The sequence below is a fragment of the Corvus moneduloides genome, chromosome 28 (assembly GCF_009650955.1).
Source record: "Corvus moneduloides isolate bCorMon1 chromosome 28, bCorMon1.pri, whole genome shotgun sequence".
Taxonomy (NCBI): domain Eukaryota; kingdom Metazoa; phylum Chordata; class Aves; order Passeriformes; family Corvidae; genus Corvus; species Corvus moneduloides.
The window spans coordinates 2868962-2884897 of record NC_045503.1 but is presented as its reverse complement, the minus strand read 5'-3'; the positions used below and the strand labels follow the sequence as shown (position 1 = coordinate 2884897).

The 15936-nt window shown below is 55.8% G+C and overlaps 3 protein-coding genes across 3 annotated transcripts; 1 reads left to right on the top strand and 2 right to left on the bottom strand.

Annotated features, from left to right (window-relative positions):
- Positions 1-1963: 1963 nt before the first annotated feature.
- LOC116436147 (granzyme E-like) lies at positions 1964-4978 on the bottom strand. The gene is made up of 5 exons (XM_032093082.1): positions 4792-4978; positions 4529-4688; positions 3375-3516; positions 3022-3255; positions 1964-2624 (listed from the first exon to the last, which is right to left on the bottom strand). The coding sequence occupies exons 1-5, from the start codon at positions 4976-4978 to the stop codon at positions 2487-2489; spliced, it is 861 nt and encodes a 286-aa protein (XP_031948973.1). The 3' UTR covers positions 1964-2486.
- A 2323-nt stretch (positions 4979-7301) lies between these two features.
- Positions 7302-9339, bottom strand: LOC116435979 (mast cell protease 1A-like). Its single transcript, XM_032092742.1, has 5 exons — positions 9171-9339; positions 8933-9080; positions 8614-8749; positions 8095-8346; positions 7302-7788 (listed from the first exon to the last, which is right to left on the bottom strand). Exons 1-5 carry the CDS (start codon positions 9232-9234, stop codon positions 7654-7656), a joined length of 735 nt encoding a protein of 244 aa, XP_031948633.1. The 5' UTR covers positions 9235-9339; the 3' UTR covers positions 7302-7653.
- A 2685-nt stretch (positions 9340-12024) lies between these two features.
- Positions 12025-15463, top strand: S1PR4 (sphingosine-1-phosphate receptor 4). The gene is made up of 2 exons (XM_032093080.1): positions 12025-12132; positions 13045-15463. Exon 2 carries the CDS (start codon positions 13217-13219, stop codon positions 14441-14443), a length of 1227 nt encoding a protein of 408 aa, XP_031948971.1. The 5' UTR covers positions 12025-12132; positions 13045-13216; the 3' UTR covers positions 14444-15463.
- Positions 15464-15936: the final 473 nt, after the last annotated feature.

Genomic DNA, 15936 nt, shown 5'->3' with positions numbered 1-15936 from the left:
ATAAAGCCTCCCTCCTCTCACTTCAGGATTCTCCCCCGTGTTATCCTGACCCCACACAGGACTCTGAGGTTGATGTGCAGCTCAGGAGCACAGGAGCAGCTTGGTCTTTGGAATGGCAGCTGCTGTTGCTGGAATGTTTCTGTCAAGAGCTTCTTGAGCCCTGGGCTCAGCGAGGGCTTGTTCTAACCCGAGCTGTTTCCTGTGTGCTCTCCCAGTGATACCAGTTTGGTATAATTGTCCTCGAGCTGCTTTATCTCCTGCCATGCAGCCTGATCAGGAAGTTAAGCCTCCACAAGCAATTTTTGTAACATCTCCACCATCGTGGGTGGACAACTCATGGCTTTTGAAGAGTTTTTGTGGCTCCCATGCTGGACTGTGTGACAAAGACTCCACACTTGGGCTGTGTGAAGCTTCTGGGTAAGCCCAGCGGCTGAGCTGGGTGAGGATGTGGCTCCTCAGGGACCTCAGCTGCTGCCCAGGGCTGTTCTACACTCCTGGCCAAGTGCTGTTATTTGTCCCTGGCCACTCCTGTGCGCTGCTCCTAGAGCTGCTCCTCCCTTCATCTCAGGTGAGTATCTGTAGCTCCTGGCCATGGAAATAAATGGTGGTTTTATGGAACTCCCCAAAGACAGGTCTCTCCTGCTCTGCCAGTTCCCATCCTTCCTCCCAGTGACTCAGGCCTTCAGCCTCCAGCTCTCCAAAAGGTGACAGGCTCTTTGCACAGAAGATGCAGGATGAGAACTGGGAAATTCTTCTGGGAAGGATTTGGCAGCCTCGATAGAAAAGAAGTCTCTGCTCAATGTCAGCTTTGCAACCCCTAATTCAGAACAGGTTAAATGATGTAAAGAACCCTGGGGGAAAGAGGTGCCTTTCCTGAGCTCAGCCACGAATTTGCTTCCAAACTGCAAGAGGGAAGTTTTTTTGGATTAGTTCAGAAGTTGTTTAGAGACAGAACCTCGAAGAACACACCCTGTTGCCAACCCAAAGAGGGCACTCTGGGCATGGAAAATTCAGCAGAAATGTGCTAGAGGTGCTTTGCTCCTGCAACATCACCCACAGCGAAAACCACTGGTAACTCTGCTCAGCTGCAGCTTTTCTAAGTCAGGTGAGTGACCTGGGGACTTTTAGAGATTTTGAATTATAAGGTTTGGAAAATATTTGGAGTCTTCACATCTTTGGCCTTGTGTTTCGTGTCCAGTGCTGCCACAGATGTTGGAATGGCCTCTGACAAGTCACCTTTGGGCAGAGGTGAGCGCAAGGAAAGGCAAACACTCCCCAGGAGTGTGTTTTTGTCAACGAAATCCTAAACATCTGACGGAAGTGTTTGTGCTCCTCTTGCTGGGTCTCTTGCCAAATCTCCAGATTAATTTCCTCAGGTTGCAATATTTTTAAGCTCTATTGTAGAAGAGGCAGGGATTTATTTTCTTGTCCTAAACCGTGAGATGTAGGAATAAAAGATTTGCTGGATATCAGGCCGTGGTGGGACTGTGTGGTTTTTCTCTTTGCTGCCAGCTTCACTAAAAAGATTACTCCGTGTGCCTCGATGAACACCTGTGTGTGACAGAGGTGCACTGGGGAGAAGATGCTGGTTTTGTGTGGAATGGCAGCCAGAGGTGGGATGGGGTAAAACTGAGAGGGGCCCATGGGGGAGAGGATGTGATGGAAGGAGGAAATCCCCCAAGGTACCAGCTTAGAGGGCCCTGGAGGGAGGGAGGAGAGCTTCTGCCCTGAAATCCAGACTGGATATCTATTCTGGAGGTTTAGATGGGACAGAAAATGGAGTCCATTGGTTGGGGTAGAAACCTCCAGCTTGGGATTCAGCTGTTTGAGCTGTAACTTTCTCCTGAGCTGTTCAGGACTGGAGCCAGAGAAATCAAAATTGCAGCAGGAAAAAACCTTTCAAATGCAGATGAGATTTATTGTTTTTATGTGTTCTTAGAACACTGGAGCTACAGAAGAGGGGAGAAAGGAGGCAGCAGGTTTCAGAGGTAGGGGACAGCAGTAGTGGAGCAGGAACTGGAAGTGTCCTCCTTGGAGCTTGGGCAGCCCTGTAGCCCAGGGCTTGGGCAAAAGACACCCAGACATCTGGTGTCCCAAATGACAGGGAGGAGGCTGCTCTTTGGATCCCTCTGATCTCGTTGTGCAGCCTTCCCCTGAGGGTTACAGACATCCTCACAGCTACTGGCACCTCTGTCGGGGCTGTCCTGCCGCTTCCTCTCTGGAGCTGTAGCCACAAAGGGCTAAATCAGGGCAGCAGTGAAGGAGTGCAGGCACTCCCCAGTTTGCACAGGGGATAAATGCAGTCAAGGAACAATCTCTGTGCCAGCCCCACCATGGACAGAGTTCGGCTTGGCCACAGAGAGGTTCTTGCCACATCCACAAGGACCAGTGGAAGGTGTTTCCCAGGGAGAAAGGAAAAGAAAGTTGGTGAGGACGGGGCTCTGGAGGGTGAGTTCTCCAGGGCAGCAGCTGCAGGGGGAGCAGGGTCATGCTGACTTCATGACACTGTTGACCCAGGAAAGGTAAGGAGTGATGTGAGTGTAGAACCCAGGCCAGTTGTTGTGCCTGTAGGAGAAGATGCCGTAGGCTTTGTTGTTGCAGACCAGCGGATCCCCGGCATCACCCTGTGAAAAGGAGAAGAGGGATCAGTGCTGGGTTATGCTGAGGACCCCAGGGAAGGAGAGCCTTTGCAAAGAACAGGGAGGCTGCAAACATCAGGACAGAGTTTCCCCAGCAGAAGCCTGGGCTCGCAGTGGATGGGGATAACTCTGGCTCCACAAGGGACTGGTGACAGCTTTGTTTGGGACCCAGCTTCATTTCTGCCCTTCTGCTGGCTTCAGATCCAAAGCACGCTCAGACCAACAATGAGATTCAGGGTGAACCCCTCTGGCCAAGCTGTTGTCCCCTTGTGCTGCTGCAGACTCCCAGGTCCTCTGCCATGGGAAAGCAAGGATCCTCTTGTCCCTTGTGCTTTGCCCCCTGGCCAAAAGCTACCCTCCTCCTCCCTAATCACAGACTGACCTTCTCAGGTACCCCAGCGGATTTGCTGCGGCCACAAATCAAGTTGTCAGCAAGTCCTGGGTAGTGGCTGAGGCAGTCCCTTTGTTTGATGATGGTGACAGTGGCCTCACGTAAGGTGACAGCGGGTGTCCTGTAGCCCCAGCCGGCCACGCTGCACTCGGTCCCACCACGAACTTTGGATTTCTCAAAGGAAATGGGCCTGACGTGGCTGTTGCTGGTGGCATTGCCATTCAGCTGGGCAAGGGGACAGAAAACACAGAGATGAGTGCCTGGCCTGTACAGGCACCTTCCCCTTCCGCTCCAGGGTTGTGGCTTGGCTCATCAGGGCCATGCAGGTGCTCCAGGCAGGTTACCTTCAGCAAGAGGATGTCATTTCCCTTCTTAGGACTTGTAAAATCTGGGTGGCAGTGATACTCCTTGACCTCGAAGGTTTGCCAGCTTTCCTCTCTCCTTTGGAGTGTGTGGGCTCCCAGGATGACAGTCAGAGGTTTGTGGCTGGTGAAATCAAGCACAGTGGGTGTCACCAGCTTGTCCCTGTCTTGCCTGGGAACACTGAGGCTCATCTCCCAGGGGCATGGCCAGGAGAGTCCAGTCACACAGATAAAGTGTGATTCCCTAGACACAAACTATATTATATATATGCACTTTTTAAGAAGAATGATGGGAGCAAGGAGCTCTGCCAGTGAATCTGCCAAGCCAAGAGGCAGAGCAAGCTCCCATCTGACGGACCAAAGCTCTGCAAGGGCTCCTTTATCTCCAGATCTCGAGCTGGGCACATTTGGTCCAATGTTGCTGCTCTGTTGTTCTGGGCTTCACAGGCCCATGGAAGTCCAGGGATTTCTAAATCAGGACCCTTCTCTGCCCTCCACATCACCTGCAGAAGGTGCTGCCTCAGGAAAATTGGAAAGGACCTTGGGTACATGCAGGAGTCCCTCCCAAGCTCCCAGGTGAGTCTTGGGCATCCAAGCTCCTGAGTTCTGCTGGTCCTCCCTTTTGCTACCCAGGTGTGGGGACTGGCCCTGAGCCTGTCACTGGCACCAGGGCAGAGCTGTCAGCCCTGAGGTGTGTGGGAGCTACACCCAGAGCTGTGGACATCTGGAAAAGTCCACCTGCCCATCTATACCCCAGCTGGAGGGATGGAAAAGGGCTGGGCAAGCAGCTGGCTCGTAGGAAGTAATTCTGCTAGCAAACAAGTTGGTGGTAGAAAGGGCGAAGCCTGACAGCAGGACAGTGCCAACAAGGACAGAAGCCACTCTGACCTCTCACTGTTGACATCTGGGAAAAGAAAATGAGTCACGGAGGGGAGAAAAAAACCCAGGGTAAATATCTGAGGGTGGGCTGGGGAGGGAGATGGGGCTCAGTGCTGTCCCCCAGTCGTGCCCGGGAAAGAGCCTGGTGATGGCTGAGGGGACTCCAGCTGTGAGACCTCCATGCAGGAGACGTTTCCCAAGCCGTGGTGGAGCAGACACCTCTCTGCAGGTGCTGTGTGGGCCCAGCAAAGACTTACACAAGGCACTGAGCCGCCGTCATCACCCAGCCGGGGGCCACGAGGAAGCCTCCGCAGAAGTGGCTGTCCTTCCCCTGCACATAGGCCATGTAGGGTGTGGGGTGTGTCCTGGAGGGTGGCTTGGCTTCTCCTCCTCTCTCCCTCCAGCTCCAGGGATAACCTGCAATGGATGGGGCAGAGGATGAGGGGTTTGGATCAGAGGGAGCAGGGCTGAGGTTCATCCTTCCTCAACCCTCTCCTCGCCTCCAGCGCGCTCTACTTACTGGTGCTGACTGGGGGGCACATCACCAGCAGGAGGGGGAGCAGGAGTGTCTGCAGGTGCTCCATCATGGCCTTCTGGGCTTCAGTGGATCCCTTAGAGGTGGGGCTGCATCTGGGGTCTCTTCCTGCTCCCAGCAAGGTTTTATAGCCTGACACCAGACTCCAGGAAACCACAGAAGTCAGACTCATCTGAAGAATCTCTCTACAAGTTGCATGTCTCAGCAATGTGAGAGGGGAATTCAGTCAGTCTTGGCCTTGGGCATCAACCCACCTTCATCATGGGTCTGATCTGAGGGATCTGACGTCGTTCTAAACCCAGAGCCAATTTTAGAACACTGCCTTTGTTCTGGAAGCTGTGGGAAATGCACCCACCCTCATCTCTTTGACTTCCAGTGAGGTCTTCCCGTGCAGCTTCTCCTCTTTGTCGAGCATGTGCAAACCCTCTTGATTCTTATCACGAGCCCTACATGAACAAGGTTTCTTGCACCTGATGCATCAGTTCCAAAGATCCTGCAGTGGCAGGTGAGGGCCCTCCTGCTCTCCCTCAGCAGCTGCAGTCTTGGCTAATGGAGCAAAATGGCTGTGAATGTGTTCATAACATGGCGCTGATGATATTGGGAAGAAATCCTTCCCTGGGAGGGTGGGGAGGCCCTGGCACAGGGTGCCCAGAGCAGCTGTGGCTGCCCCTGGATCCATGGAAGTGTCCAAGGCCAGGCTGGACGGGTCTTGGAGCAGCCTGGGACAGTGGAAGGTGTCCCTGCCCATGGCAGGGGGTGGAATGGGATGATCTAAGGGCCCTTCCAACCCAAACCATTCCGGGATTTTATGGTAAGAGCAAACTTTGAACATTCACGGTTTAGCTGTGACGAAATGGGGCTGACACCTCCTTGCTGCCCTCGCTGCCAGTAAATCTGCTTTCCTCTCTGCCTCCAGGGCCACTGGGTAAACCCCATTTTTAAGCGACAAGTTGCCATTCTCGTGCAAAGCCTGCAGCAGCTGGAGCTTCTAGGAAAACCCTGACGTGACAAAGATTCATAATGCACAGATAAGCAGCTGCAGCCTGTTCACTTGCAGATTTCCGAGCTGATAGCAGCTGTGAGCAGAAGCCCAAACATGGACCCTTCTCAGTTTCCCCAGGGCAGCCTGGGTGCTGAAGGAAGAGGTGACGCATTTTCCCTTCATCCCAGGCAAGTCCCCGTGGAGGATTTACGAGCAGAAATCCAGGCTGGACTGTGGAAACCTCCTCCCTCTGATGGAGGTGACCAGTGGAAAAGGCCATGACAGCAGGGCAAGCACCCCCTTCCCTTGAACTGCAGACAGTTTTTGTACGTTTAGAATCCCCCACAGGTTTTTCCCACCGCAAACCGACTCCTTCTGACATCACAGACATCCGTCATCCCCTGCTGGGGAGCTCCGCACTCCTTTGCCAGCGCATCATCTGTTCCTCCAAGGAACTCTGTCTCTCTCCATACACAAGAGATGCCACCAGAAACAAGTTGGGATGAAGATGAGGGCTCAGAGGGCAGCCTGGCCATGGAAGGAGGCTCAGACTCCAATGCAGGAGCTGTCTGAAAACAGCACTCGAGCATCCTTTGTGGGGAGAATTTGTCCTTGGGCATCATCCAGCTGAGGGGAGAGGTTTGGGCTACCACTGGATCTGGGGGACAAGGATGTGCCAAGCAGCTTCCAGCCAGCCCCCAGCTAGGACTTGTCCTTGCCTTCTCCAGGGACCCCGCTGGGTTCTCCCCCTGTAGTTATCATGGGAGGAAAGGAGGAAATGGCTTGGGGTCAGGAACTTTCGTGAACCCAGGTCCTTTATCAACCCTTTCAGTTCAATCCTTTCAGTGTCTCTGCCCAGGACACGGTGCAGAAACGGAGGATGAAGGACTGTGGCTGCTGGCAAATGGCAAAGCCTGGAAGCAGCGGTTGTGTAACAGCTGGGACTTTGGGTGTGCCCCCTCTCTGGGAATCTAAAGCCCTGTCCCTGGCATCTTAACAGCCACCTGCCTACGCCCAAGGGCACAGTCCACAAAAAGTCCAGCTCCCTCCACCCAGTGAAGCCTCTTGCAGCTAAGACAGCTGGGAAGATAAGCCTGGTGTGCCCTGTGACCATGCACTGCATCCTAGGGTGCAACACCTGCCAGGCACGAGCCCTGTGCAGAGGAAACAGCCTTTACTCTGCACAGAACGACAGCTTTGGAGCCCCGGTCACTGCTGATGCACCACATCCTTGCTGCCTGGGCTCCCAGGAAGGTGCCAGTGTGAAGTTGGTGAATGGAGTGTGTGCCCATTGCTTTTCCCAGAACGTTTCTAGCTGGGCAGTTTTTCTCCTCCCAGCACACTGATCATCCCCGTGACTCGAGGAAGGGCAACCATGGCTCTTGTTTCAGAGCCTGCCAGTGATTCAGGATGCAGAGCTGTGATTGCTGCTGTCCCAACAGCCTCTCACGTGCAGCAGCCAGACCCTCCCTCCTGTGCTCTGAGGCAAGGCCCCAAGAAAGATGACACATGCTGGGAGATGCAGCTTTGAGTTTACTGAGGGTGCTTTAAGTGCAGCAAGGTTCAAGCAGGAACAGGGTTATCTCTGAAGGAAGTGAGGTCTGTTGTGGCACAGCCTCTTTTTAGGCCTGCCATCTGGGCCTATCCCTGCTTCTGCCAGGGTGATTTAACACAGTCCTGAGACAGGCAGGGAATGGGACAGGCAGCAGCCTCAGAACGGAGTGAAGGGGACTCTCAAGTGCACTGATCAAGTCACTCGGGTTCCCAAGGAGAGAGGAGGCAGTTGAGCCTTCAGCAGGGACAGGAAGGAAGCTATTGCATTCTCCAGGGCCACACCAGAGCTGGAGCAAGTGCTGCCACTGCTGCTACTTCTTCATGACTTTTTTGATCCAGGGAAGGTAGTTGGAGATGCGGGTGTAGACCCCAGGTGGGGAGTCATAGCCAAAGGAAACAATGCCTTGCGCCACTTTATTGCATACCAGGGGCCCACCGGAATCTCCCTGGGGAGAGATGAGACTGATTTTAGAGGCCTCTTCCCTGTGGGAATAGGTTTCTCCCTGATCCCTCCCTGCCCTGTGGCTCCATTCTTGCCCCACATCCCACCCAGCTGAAGGGGCTGCCCCGAGCTGCTGAGCTGGGGCTCTACCCTTGCTGCTGTGCAGGGACTGTGGGTGCTGTTGGGGCATCCAGAGAGCCAGTCCATGTGGCAACTGTGGTCAGATGCCTGTCACCTGCCCTGGGACCCGGCTGTGCCTGCACCAGCAGCAGCTCCTGCTCCCAGAGAGCTCCGTGAGCCCTCCCTGTACCTGGCTGGAATCCTTCAGCTCGTGGAAGCTGCCAGCACAGACCATGCCAGAGTCGAGGTGTGGGTAGAAGAGGATGCATTTCCTGCGGCTGTAGATGGAGACTCTGGTCTCAAAGAGCTTGTTGGTGGCCCTGTCCTCATCGATCCGACCCCAGCCGGCGATCATGCACTTGGTGCCCGTGGGGAGGTCGCTACCGGTCTTGGGCAGTGGGACCGTCTGGACGTAGTCATTGAGAGTGGCCTTTGAGGTTAGCTGGGGGAAAGGAGGGGGTTTGGAGAAGGCTGTGAGCAGGACATTTTCTGTGCAGAGGTAGAGGGGGTCTAGCAGGCGCTGCAACCTCTGGGGAGCTGCTGTGAAAGCCACATGAGGCTCCAAACCCTGCCCGTGGCTCTTTCCCAAGTCCCTCCCAGTCCTGCCAGCCTCTTTGGGCAGAAGGAGCTAATGGCCAGGATGAGCCCTGCCCAGTCCCTGCCAGCCCCACGGCCCCAGCCCACCCTCTGCCCCGGCAGAACTCCTTGCCTGGAGCAGCATGATGTCGTTGTACATCGTGCTGGGGTTGTATTCAGGGTGCTCGTGGTACTTGAGGACTCCCCGAACCTGCTGGGTTTTTTCAGGTTTGTGGATGTTGTGAGCCCCCAGGATGACTGTGATATTCCTGGCCGTGGCAGTAGAGGGGAGAAAGGGGAATTAGGCTTGGTGTCACCCACTTCCCTCATTTTGGCAGACAGGTGGGGTGAGCTGCCCAGCACAGGAGGAACCTGCTCCAAAATTGCTCCAGGGAAGGAACTCACAGGCTAGGGGAGAAAGAAAGGGATAAACCCCTGTACCAAGTACTCACCCCATGCAGTGTGCAGCTGACATCACCCAGTCAGGGGCCACCAGGAAGCCCCCACAGATCCCTTCCCCTTGTATCTTCAGGTACGCCATGTACGGGTGGGAGTGGGGCTGCGCCTCGTGGCCGCCCACAATCTGACCCCGCAGAGCACCTGCAAGACACCCCAGCACAGGATGAGCCAGGGGCTGCTGAGATGGGAGCCCAAAAGAGCCACCTCACTCCCAACAATGCCCTGACTTACTGGCACTGGCCCATGGGCAGCAGAGCAGGAGCAGCAGGGCTGGCAGCGGCCGTGGCTGGCACATCTCTGCCACAGCTGGACGCTCCTCCTCAGATGTGTGGAAGTCCTGAGTTTCCCTGTGGCCAGGAGCTGGTTTTATAACCTGGAGGCAGCTGTGCCCAGCAGCCAGGAAACCATGTGCAGGGGCTGATTGTGCTAATCAGGGCATCGCTGGCCTGGCCTGCTCAGTGCCCACGCGCCTGTGGCTGTGATTGATGGGCGATAGCACAGGACAGAAAGGCCAGGGCAGAGAGAGCCTGGTACACCACAGCCACAGAGCCTCGGGGGGGCTGACAGCAAGAGAGAGGTGTCCTGTGGTAGTTTTGAGGTGTGATTTAACGTTTCTACCACAGTTTCTGTTTAATGTTTTTGCCTGGAGGAAATGCGAGTTTCTAAAAAAAAAAAAAAGCCACTAAAAAAAAAAGCCATAAAAAAAAAAAAGCCAAAAAAGCTTTGCCATTTAAGGTCATGAATGTGGTCTGGAGGAGACAATCCTGAAACTTTCTCTTTCACGTTCTTGTTTTCCTTCAAAAGATGCACTGTGGAGACTCTTTTCCTACAGACATCCACCATCACCACCACCCAGTTTCAGTGAATGGGCACCCAGGCACAACAACTGTGCCTGGGACAGTTTTTGAGCACTGTGAAGAGTCAGATCTGCAGGGTTTGGTGTCAGCCCAGATCAGAGGGGCCTTGCTGGTTCTTCTTGGCTCCTCTGGGGCCAGAAGCATTCTGCCAGCTCGGGGACTGGGATGTGCAAAGCGCCACTCTGCAGCAGAAGAAACCAAAGCAGGGAAGTGCAACCACCCAACTGCTGGGAGTGATCAGTCATTTTTAAACCAGCCCTGCTCCACCCTTCCTGGAGCAGAAAAACACCTGCGGGCAAGTGGATGCCTTGGGCTGTGCTGGGGTCACGAAGAGGGGGCAGGATGGGTGGGTGGGGAGGGAGGGATGTGGGACAGAGGTGGGGATGCCTGATGTCCATGAGCCAGCCTGGGGGCTGCCTGGCATAGAGCTCTCCATAGAGCTTCACCCGTGTTTTTTAATCATAATGTCTGAAAATACGAGCTTTTATCAGGACTGTGCAGCAGCGCAGCAGGAAAACCTCAACAGGAATCATTGATATTTTATCTTGTGTTTGTGACTTGCTGTCTTTCCCCTGCAGCTGCTTGTGGCCCCCAACAATCTGTGGCTGGACACCCTCCTGGGAGCAGCAGCCCCAGGGTAGGAGGGACTGGGCAGGCCACTGGCCATGGGCACAGGGAGCTAAGCTCCAGGATGCTGCTGCACTCCTGCTCCTCTCTGGTGTCCCTTTGGCTGCAGACAAACTCCTCACTCTGGGGACGAGGTATTTTGGCCTTCCTGTTGACCTCTGGAGGGTTCCAGGGCTTCTCTGCTGAAGTGCCTCATCTCAGCATCCATCAATACCAGCTTTAGCCATGGAACTGGAGCAGGTCCACGGTGCTTCAGTTGCCCCCCATGCCTCCCCTGGCCCTTCCAAGCCCAGCACTCAGAGCCACCAGGCAGTTTCAGGCAGATTGTGGCTCTGATCTGAAGGGAAGAGATGAGAGACGTTGCAGGAGGGGGTGTCCCCCCCCGCCTCACTTCGCTTCAAGGAAAGAACATCTGAACTGAGACGGCAGCAAAGGAGAAGTGCCAGGATACAGCTCAGCCTGTGGCTGTGCAGAGAGCAATGGGGACGAGACAGAGCAGGAACTCTCCCTCGTGTGGGGGCTCAGGCAAGGAGACCCCCATTTGCCCCCAGTCATGAGCTGGGGACTCATGCCTTGGGTATGTTTGTGCACGGGGCACTAGGAAGACCCTTCGGTGTTTTGCTGGTCCAGAGGACCTGCGCACCAGGGGTGAGTGGGTCAAGCTGTCCCAGCAGCTCATCTGCCTCGAGCCCTCCTTCCATCAAAAGGGTTTGCCTGCTACCAGTCCCATCCTCTCCACAGATCTCACGCCTGCCAGGAACCTCTGAGACTCCTCACACATTGCCAGCTCTTTGAGAAGCTACTTAGGGCCCCTGACAAGGCAAGTTTCTCCATGCCCTGAACTTTCAGGAACACTCCACCAGTTCTGTCCCGAGCAGGCACATTAACTGGAGGCTCATCCTGAAGCAAGAGCAAAGCAGGAGTGATGTGCCAGGATCACACCGACCCTTTGGATTCCGGTGATTTGTGGGCATCAGCCCAGAGCACTTGGGAGTGAGTTCTTCATGCTGAACGTGTAGCCCTGCTCCCCTCTGAGCACTCACAGCCCAGCCTTCCTGCTGATTTCCGCTCCTTCAATCTCAGGGACATCTGCTGACTTTATCAGTGTGAGTTTCTTTCCACACTGCTGATAGAAAAGGCCAAAACCCCATCTGAAAGTGTGAAGGTGGAGCATGGAGCCCTCAGCTTTTGGTGAGAACCACTCTTGCTTGTACGTGACTTCCTGCAGCAGGAGCCTCCTTTGCATTTTCCACTTGTCTGTGCTGCCATCCAGGATCAATCAGGCTGGGATCAGGCTGGGATCAATCCACTCATCCAGCAGTGGATGGGCTCCCTGGACAGCTCCCTGCTGATGGAAGAACTCATTGCTCTTTGCTCTCAGCCTGGGGACATCTTCATGACTTCCTGCCCGTAGGGAGTGAGAACACAGGTACAGCAGGGCGCAGCTTCTGCTGCGATCCTGAGTTAAAAGGTGCTCTGCCTTTCTTTTATCTCTGCCACTTTGCAGCTGATTTGGGTGGGGTCCACCCTGCCCAGAAATGTGGTTGATGTTGTAACTTCCCTTTTTTCACTTTGGTAGGTAGGAGCCTCACTTATTTTGCACAAGGAGCTGTCCCCTCTACCTGCTCTGTGCTGGGCCTCAGGCAAAGAGCTGGAGAGCCCTGCTGAACCTCCCTCGGGCAGCAAGAGCCTCCCACCAGCCATGACAGGTGAGTCCTAAGGCAAATTCCCAACCACAGCTGGGAACAGCACCTTACAAGGCTCTCCAGTCGAGTTCTGCAGATGTAGGGAATTAAGCCAGTGATGGAAATTAACATTGCAGCCGTGTTCTCATTCCTTGGTTCTGGTCTCAGTGCAGCACCTTGTGCCTCCTGCAAAGGTGAGAAGCAGCAGCTTTTTGCCTCCTTCCCTGCCTGTGGGAAGACAGACAATGGGAAGATCGTGACCCATCTCTAGCAGATGCTTGGTGAGTTGAAGGTGTAGGTGCAGTGTCAGGGCACAGGCTTAGCTTAGACCAGCTGGTTTCCCTCGAAGTGGATAGGGCTGAGGCTCAGCTGCAGCCACACAGGTGCCTGGACTGCTGCACAGACAGTGCAGGATGTGGATGAATGTGTCTGGATGTGTTCTAAGAGGGTGGCTCTGAGGAGCTGGGCCCTGAGGAGTGACAGCGTGGACCTTCCTCCCGAAGAAGGAAGAGGGATGTATCTGAGCGTGGGTGGTGCATGGGGCAGTTGAGGAAGAGGCAGGGGCACTCTGCCAGGCTCAGGGGTGAACTGAGCACCATAGTAGGCAAAGCACTTTGTGTCTCAGGCCGTCTGGGTGTTCTTACCAGCACTTGGATCTGTTTAGCCCTGCAGACTCCACCCATCAAGGTGTTGCCCCATTTGGCACAGCCTGCTGCAACCCAAAGAGAGCTCTGGCACGTTTCTTCATTCATGCCACACCTTTACAACCACAGCAAAGCTCAGAATAACCAGACCCTTACCAAGAAATGATGACAGCTGTTAGAAGAGATGTCAATACTCTCAGTCACAACAGGAAACTTTATTAAACAACAGGAAGCCCATGCTCATGGGTGGACTTACAAAACACCTCACCCTCCTCTCCCCTTGCTCTTTCAGTGCTGCAGGGCTGGCAGACCGGGCTCTAACTCTCACCTCCACGCTGAGCAGGGCTGCTGGGTTCAGTCTCACAGCTACTCCAGCCCTCAAACAGAGGGTCTGCTCTGCCCCAAGCCCTACCTGACCCCTTCCTCCATCGAGCATCCCTTGACTGCTGACCCGGGCTCAGAAGATGAATGCTCCAGTGCTGAGCAGGCTGGTGAATCGCTCCCTCCTCCTTCCACTGGACTCTGCTCAACATGCCGAGCTCAGACTCGACCTGCTCGGCACGAAAGCCTCCTGCCTGCAGCTGGCTGCCATGAGGAACGTGAACATCATCCTGCAGCACTACAACTTCTCAGGCAAGCTCACCAACCGGCAGTCTGGGGACGAGCGCATGGGGCTGGTCCGCACCACCTTTGCCATCATCAGCAGCATCATCATCCTGGAGAACCTGCTGGTGCTGCTGGCCGTGCTGCGCCGCCTGCGGGCCCGGCGCTGGGTCTACTCCTGCATCGCCAGCATCACCGTCAGCGACCTGCTGGCAGGGATCGCCTACCTCTCCAACCTCTGCCTCTCGGGCAGGAAGACCTTCCAGCTCTCTCCTCAGCTCTGGTTCCTGCGGGAGGGCATCCTCTTCATCACCTTGGCTGCCTCCACCTTCAGCCTGCTGGTGACGGCCATCGAGCGCTACAGTACCATGGTGAGGCCGATTGCCGAGAACGAAGCCAGCAAGACCCTGCGCCTGCGTGGCCTCATCGTGTCCTGCTGGCTGCTGGCCTTCGTCATCGGGCTGCTCCCGCTGCTGGGCTGGAACTGCCTCTGTGACTTCCAGGCCTGCTCGGTGCTCCTGCCTCTCTACTCCAAGAACTACATCCTTTTCTCCGTGGTCATGTTCAGCATCATCCTCCTGGGTATCATCGGCCTCTACATCTCCATCTTCCATCTGGTGCAGGCCAGTTCCAAGCAAACCAGCTCTCGGCACAGCCGCAGACGCTCCTTGCGCTTGCTGAAGACTGTGCTGATGATCCTGGGGGCCTTCATCCTCTGCTGGAGTCCCCTCTTTGTCCTGCTGCTCTTTGATGTCTTCTGTGAGCCCGGGGCCTGCACCCACCTGCACAGCCTGGACTGGACCCTGGCTCTGGCCTTGCTGAACTCGGGGGTCAATCCCATCATTTATTCCCTGCGGAGTGTGGAGATTCGCCGTGCCGTGGGGAGCCTGCTGTGCTGCTGCTGTGTCAGGGTTGGGCTCTGCAAGCCTGGGAGCTGCCTGGTCATCTCAGACATCAATTCTGGCTCGTCCACGGAGAGCTCCCTGCGCTACCGGGAGAGCTTCCGCAGCTCCGTGGCGTGGAACGCTCGGCCCAGGGCACCTCTCTCCAGCAACTCCAGCATGATGAGCAACCTCCCCAGTCTGTGAGGGGCCACGGGGAGAGCAAGAGATGCCAGACAGCCCCTGGGACCTCATGCTGCTGGTCCTGGCCTGGCAGAACTGTAGCAGCTCGGGCTGAGCTGTTGTGAACTCGGGTCAGGCCTTCCAGTCCCATCAGACTGGGATGTTGCCTCAGTGTGGGTGCAGCACAGCCACAGGAATTGCTCCTAGGCTGGGAGTGACAGACAGAGGCACATTTTAGGGTTGATGCTCTCTCTGCTGAGACAGCTGCAGTGCTCGGGTTATGTGTGTGTGCTCTGGGTGTGCAGAGGTGCTGTACCTGCTCACCTGAGGGTGTTTCACCCCAGGGCACAGTGGCAAATAGGGTGGGTATCCCCAGCAAGGTGGCCCTCCCAACCCCTCGGGATCAGGCTGGGTTGGCAGTGCTGCCACTGCTTGTCATTCAGGGCTGGAGGTGGCACTTGAGCCTTCTGCAGCTTCCCAGCCTTCTGGAACTCTGGGATGGACACAGCTGCTGCGAAGCAAGGCAGGCTTGATGTCTGGCCAGGGAGTCAAGAAAAACGAGGTTTGCAAGTGCAACTGTGCAGCTCTGGGGCAGTGCCCAGGTCCCTGGGCAGGAATCAAGAGCCCACCTGGGGAGCAGCATAGCCCAGCCCAAGGATGCGGCTGCAGCCACAGCCCTGGCCCTCCCCCAGGGCAGAGAGGCTGGGCACTGAGCCAGGGCAAATGCTGTGACAGTGCTCAGAGCTGCAGTGACAGGGCTGGCAGTAGCACGGGCAGAAGGAGGTGCCCAGAGAAACTGGGGAGCCTGGTGTCATCCTGAGCCTGAAGACACGGCCAGCTTGTGCCTCAAATCCCTGCTCCTCTGTTCCCTAATGTAGGGAATAATCAGAGCAGCACCCAAGTGCACCCTCTCACCATGCCAGAAGGCCACCGAAGCACTGGAGACTCACATAAAACCTGCTGGCCCAGCCCCCTGCAGGACCTGAGTGTGCAGCCCATTTGTTTTGCAATAAATAGAGGTGATCAGAAAGCCCCGGGTTGATTTACTTGGATTTTTTTTTTTCTCCAGAGGCCAGGTAGTGCCTGGGAGATGTTCTTGTAGTCCCAGGACAGCTGGAGCTGCCCTTCTGTTCTCAGGAGAGGGAGATCACCCCGCTCAGGGGCAGCGGGAGCCTCCTGCCCTGTCCTGTCCCGTCCCATCCCATCTTGTCCTGTTCATCCCTTCTTGTCCTGTCCATCCCACCCCATCCCATCCCACCCCGTCCCATCCCGTCCCATCCCGTCCCACCCTATCCCGTCCCACCCTATCCCATCCCACCCCGTCCATCCCGTCCCGTCCATCCCACCCCATCCCATCCCATCCCACCCTATCCCGTCCCATCCCGTCCCGTCCCGTCCCATCCCGTCCCGTCCCGTCCCATCCATCCCACCCCGTCAATCCCGTCCCACCCCGTCCCGTCCATCCCACCCCATCCCACCCCATCCCACCCCATCCCATCCCATCCCGTCCCACCCCG

Excerpts from the sequence above, each read along its gene's own strand:
- LOC116436147 (XM_032093082.1), bottom strand. The coding sequence starts at position 4,978 with ATGAGTCTGACTTCTGTGGTTTCCTGGAGTCTGGTGTCAGGCTATAAA. Across the intron at positions 3,517-4,528 it reads ACGGCGGCTCAGTGCCTTGT|CCACAAACCTCTGACTGTCA; the intron begins GTAAGTCTTTGC and ends TGATTTCACCAG. Across the intron at positions 3,256-3,374 it reads ATGACATCCTCTTGCTGAAG|CTGAATGGCAATGCCACCAG; the intron begins GTAACCTGCCTG and ends CCCCTTGCCCAG.
- LOC116435979 (XM_032092742.1), bottom strand. The coding sequence starts at position 9,234 with ATGTGCCAGCCACGGCCGCTGCCAGCCCTGCTGCTCCTGCTCTGCTGC. Across the intron at positions 8,750-8,932 it reads TCAGCTGCACACTGCATGGG|GAATATCACAGTCATCCTGG; the intron begins GTGAGTACTTGG and ends TGCCACGGCCAG. Across the intron at positions 7,789-8,094 it reads AGCTGAAGGATTCCAGCCAG|GGAGATTCCGGTGGGCCCCT; the intron begins GTACAGGGAGGG and ends ATCTCTCCCCAG.
- S1PR4 (XM_032093080.1), top strand. The coding sequence starts at position 13,217 with ATGAATGCTCCAGTGCTGAGCAGGCTGGTGAATCGCTCCCTCCTCCTT.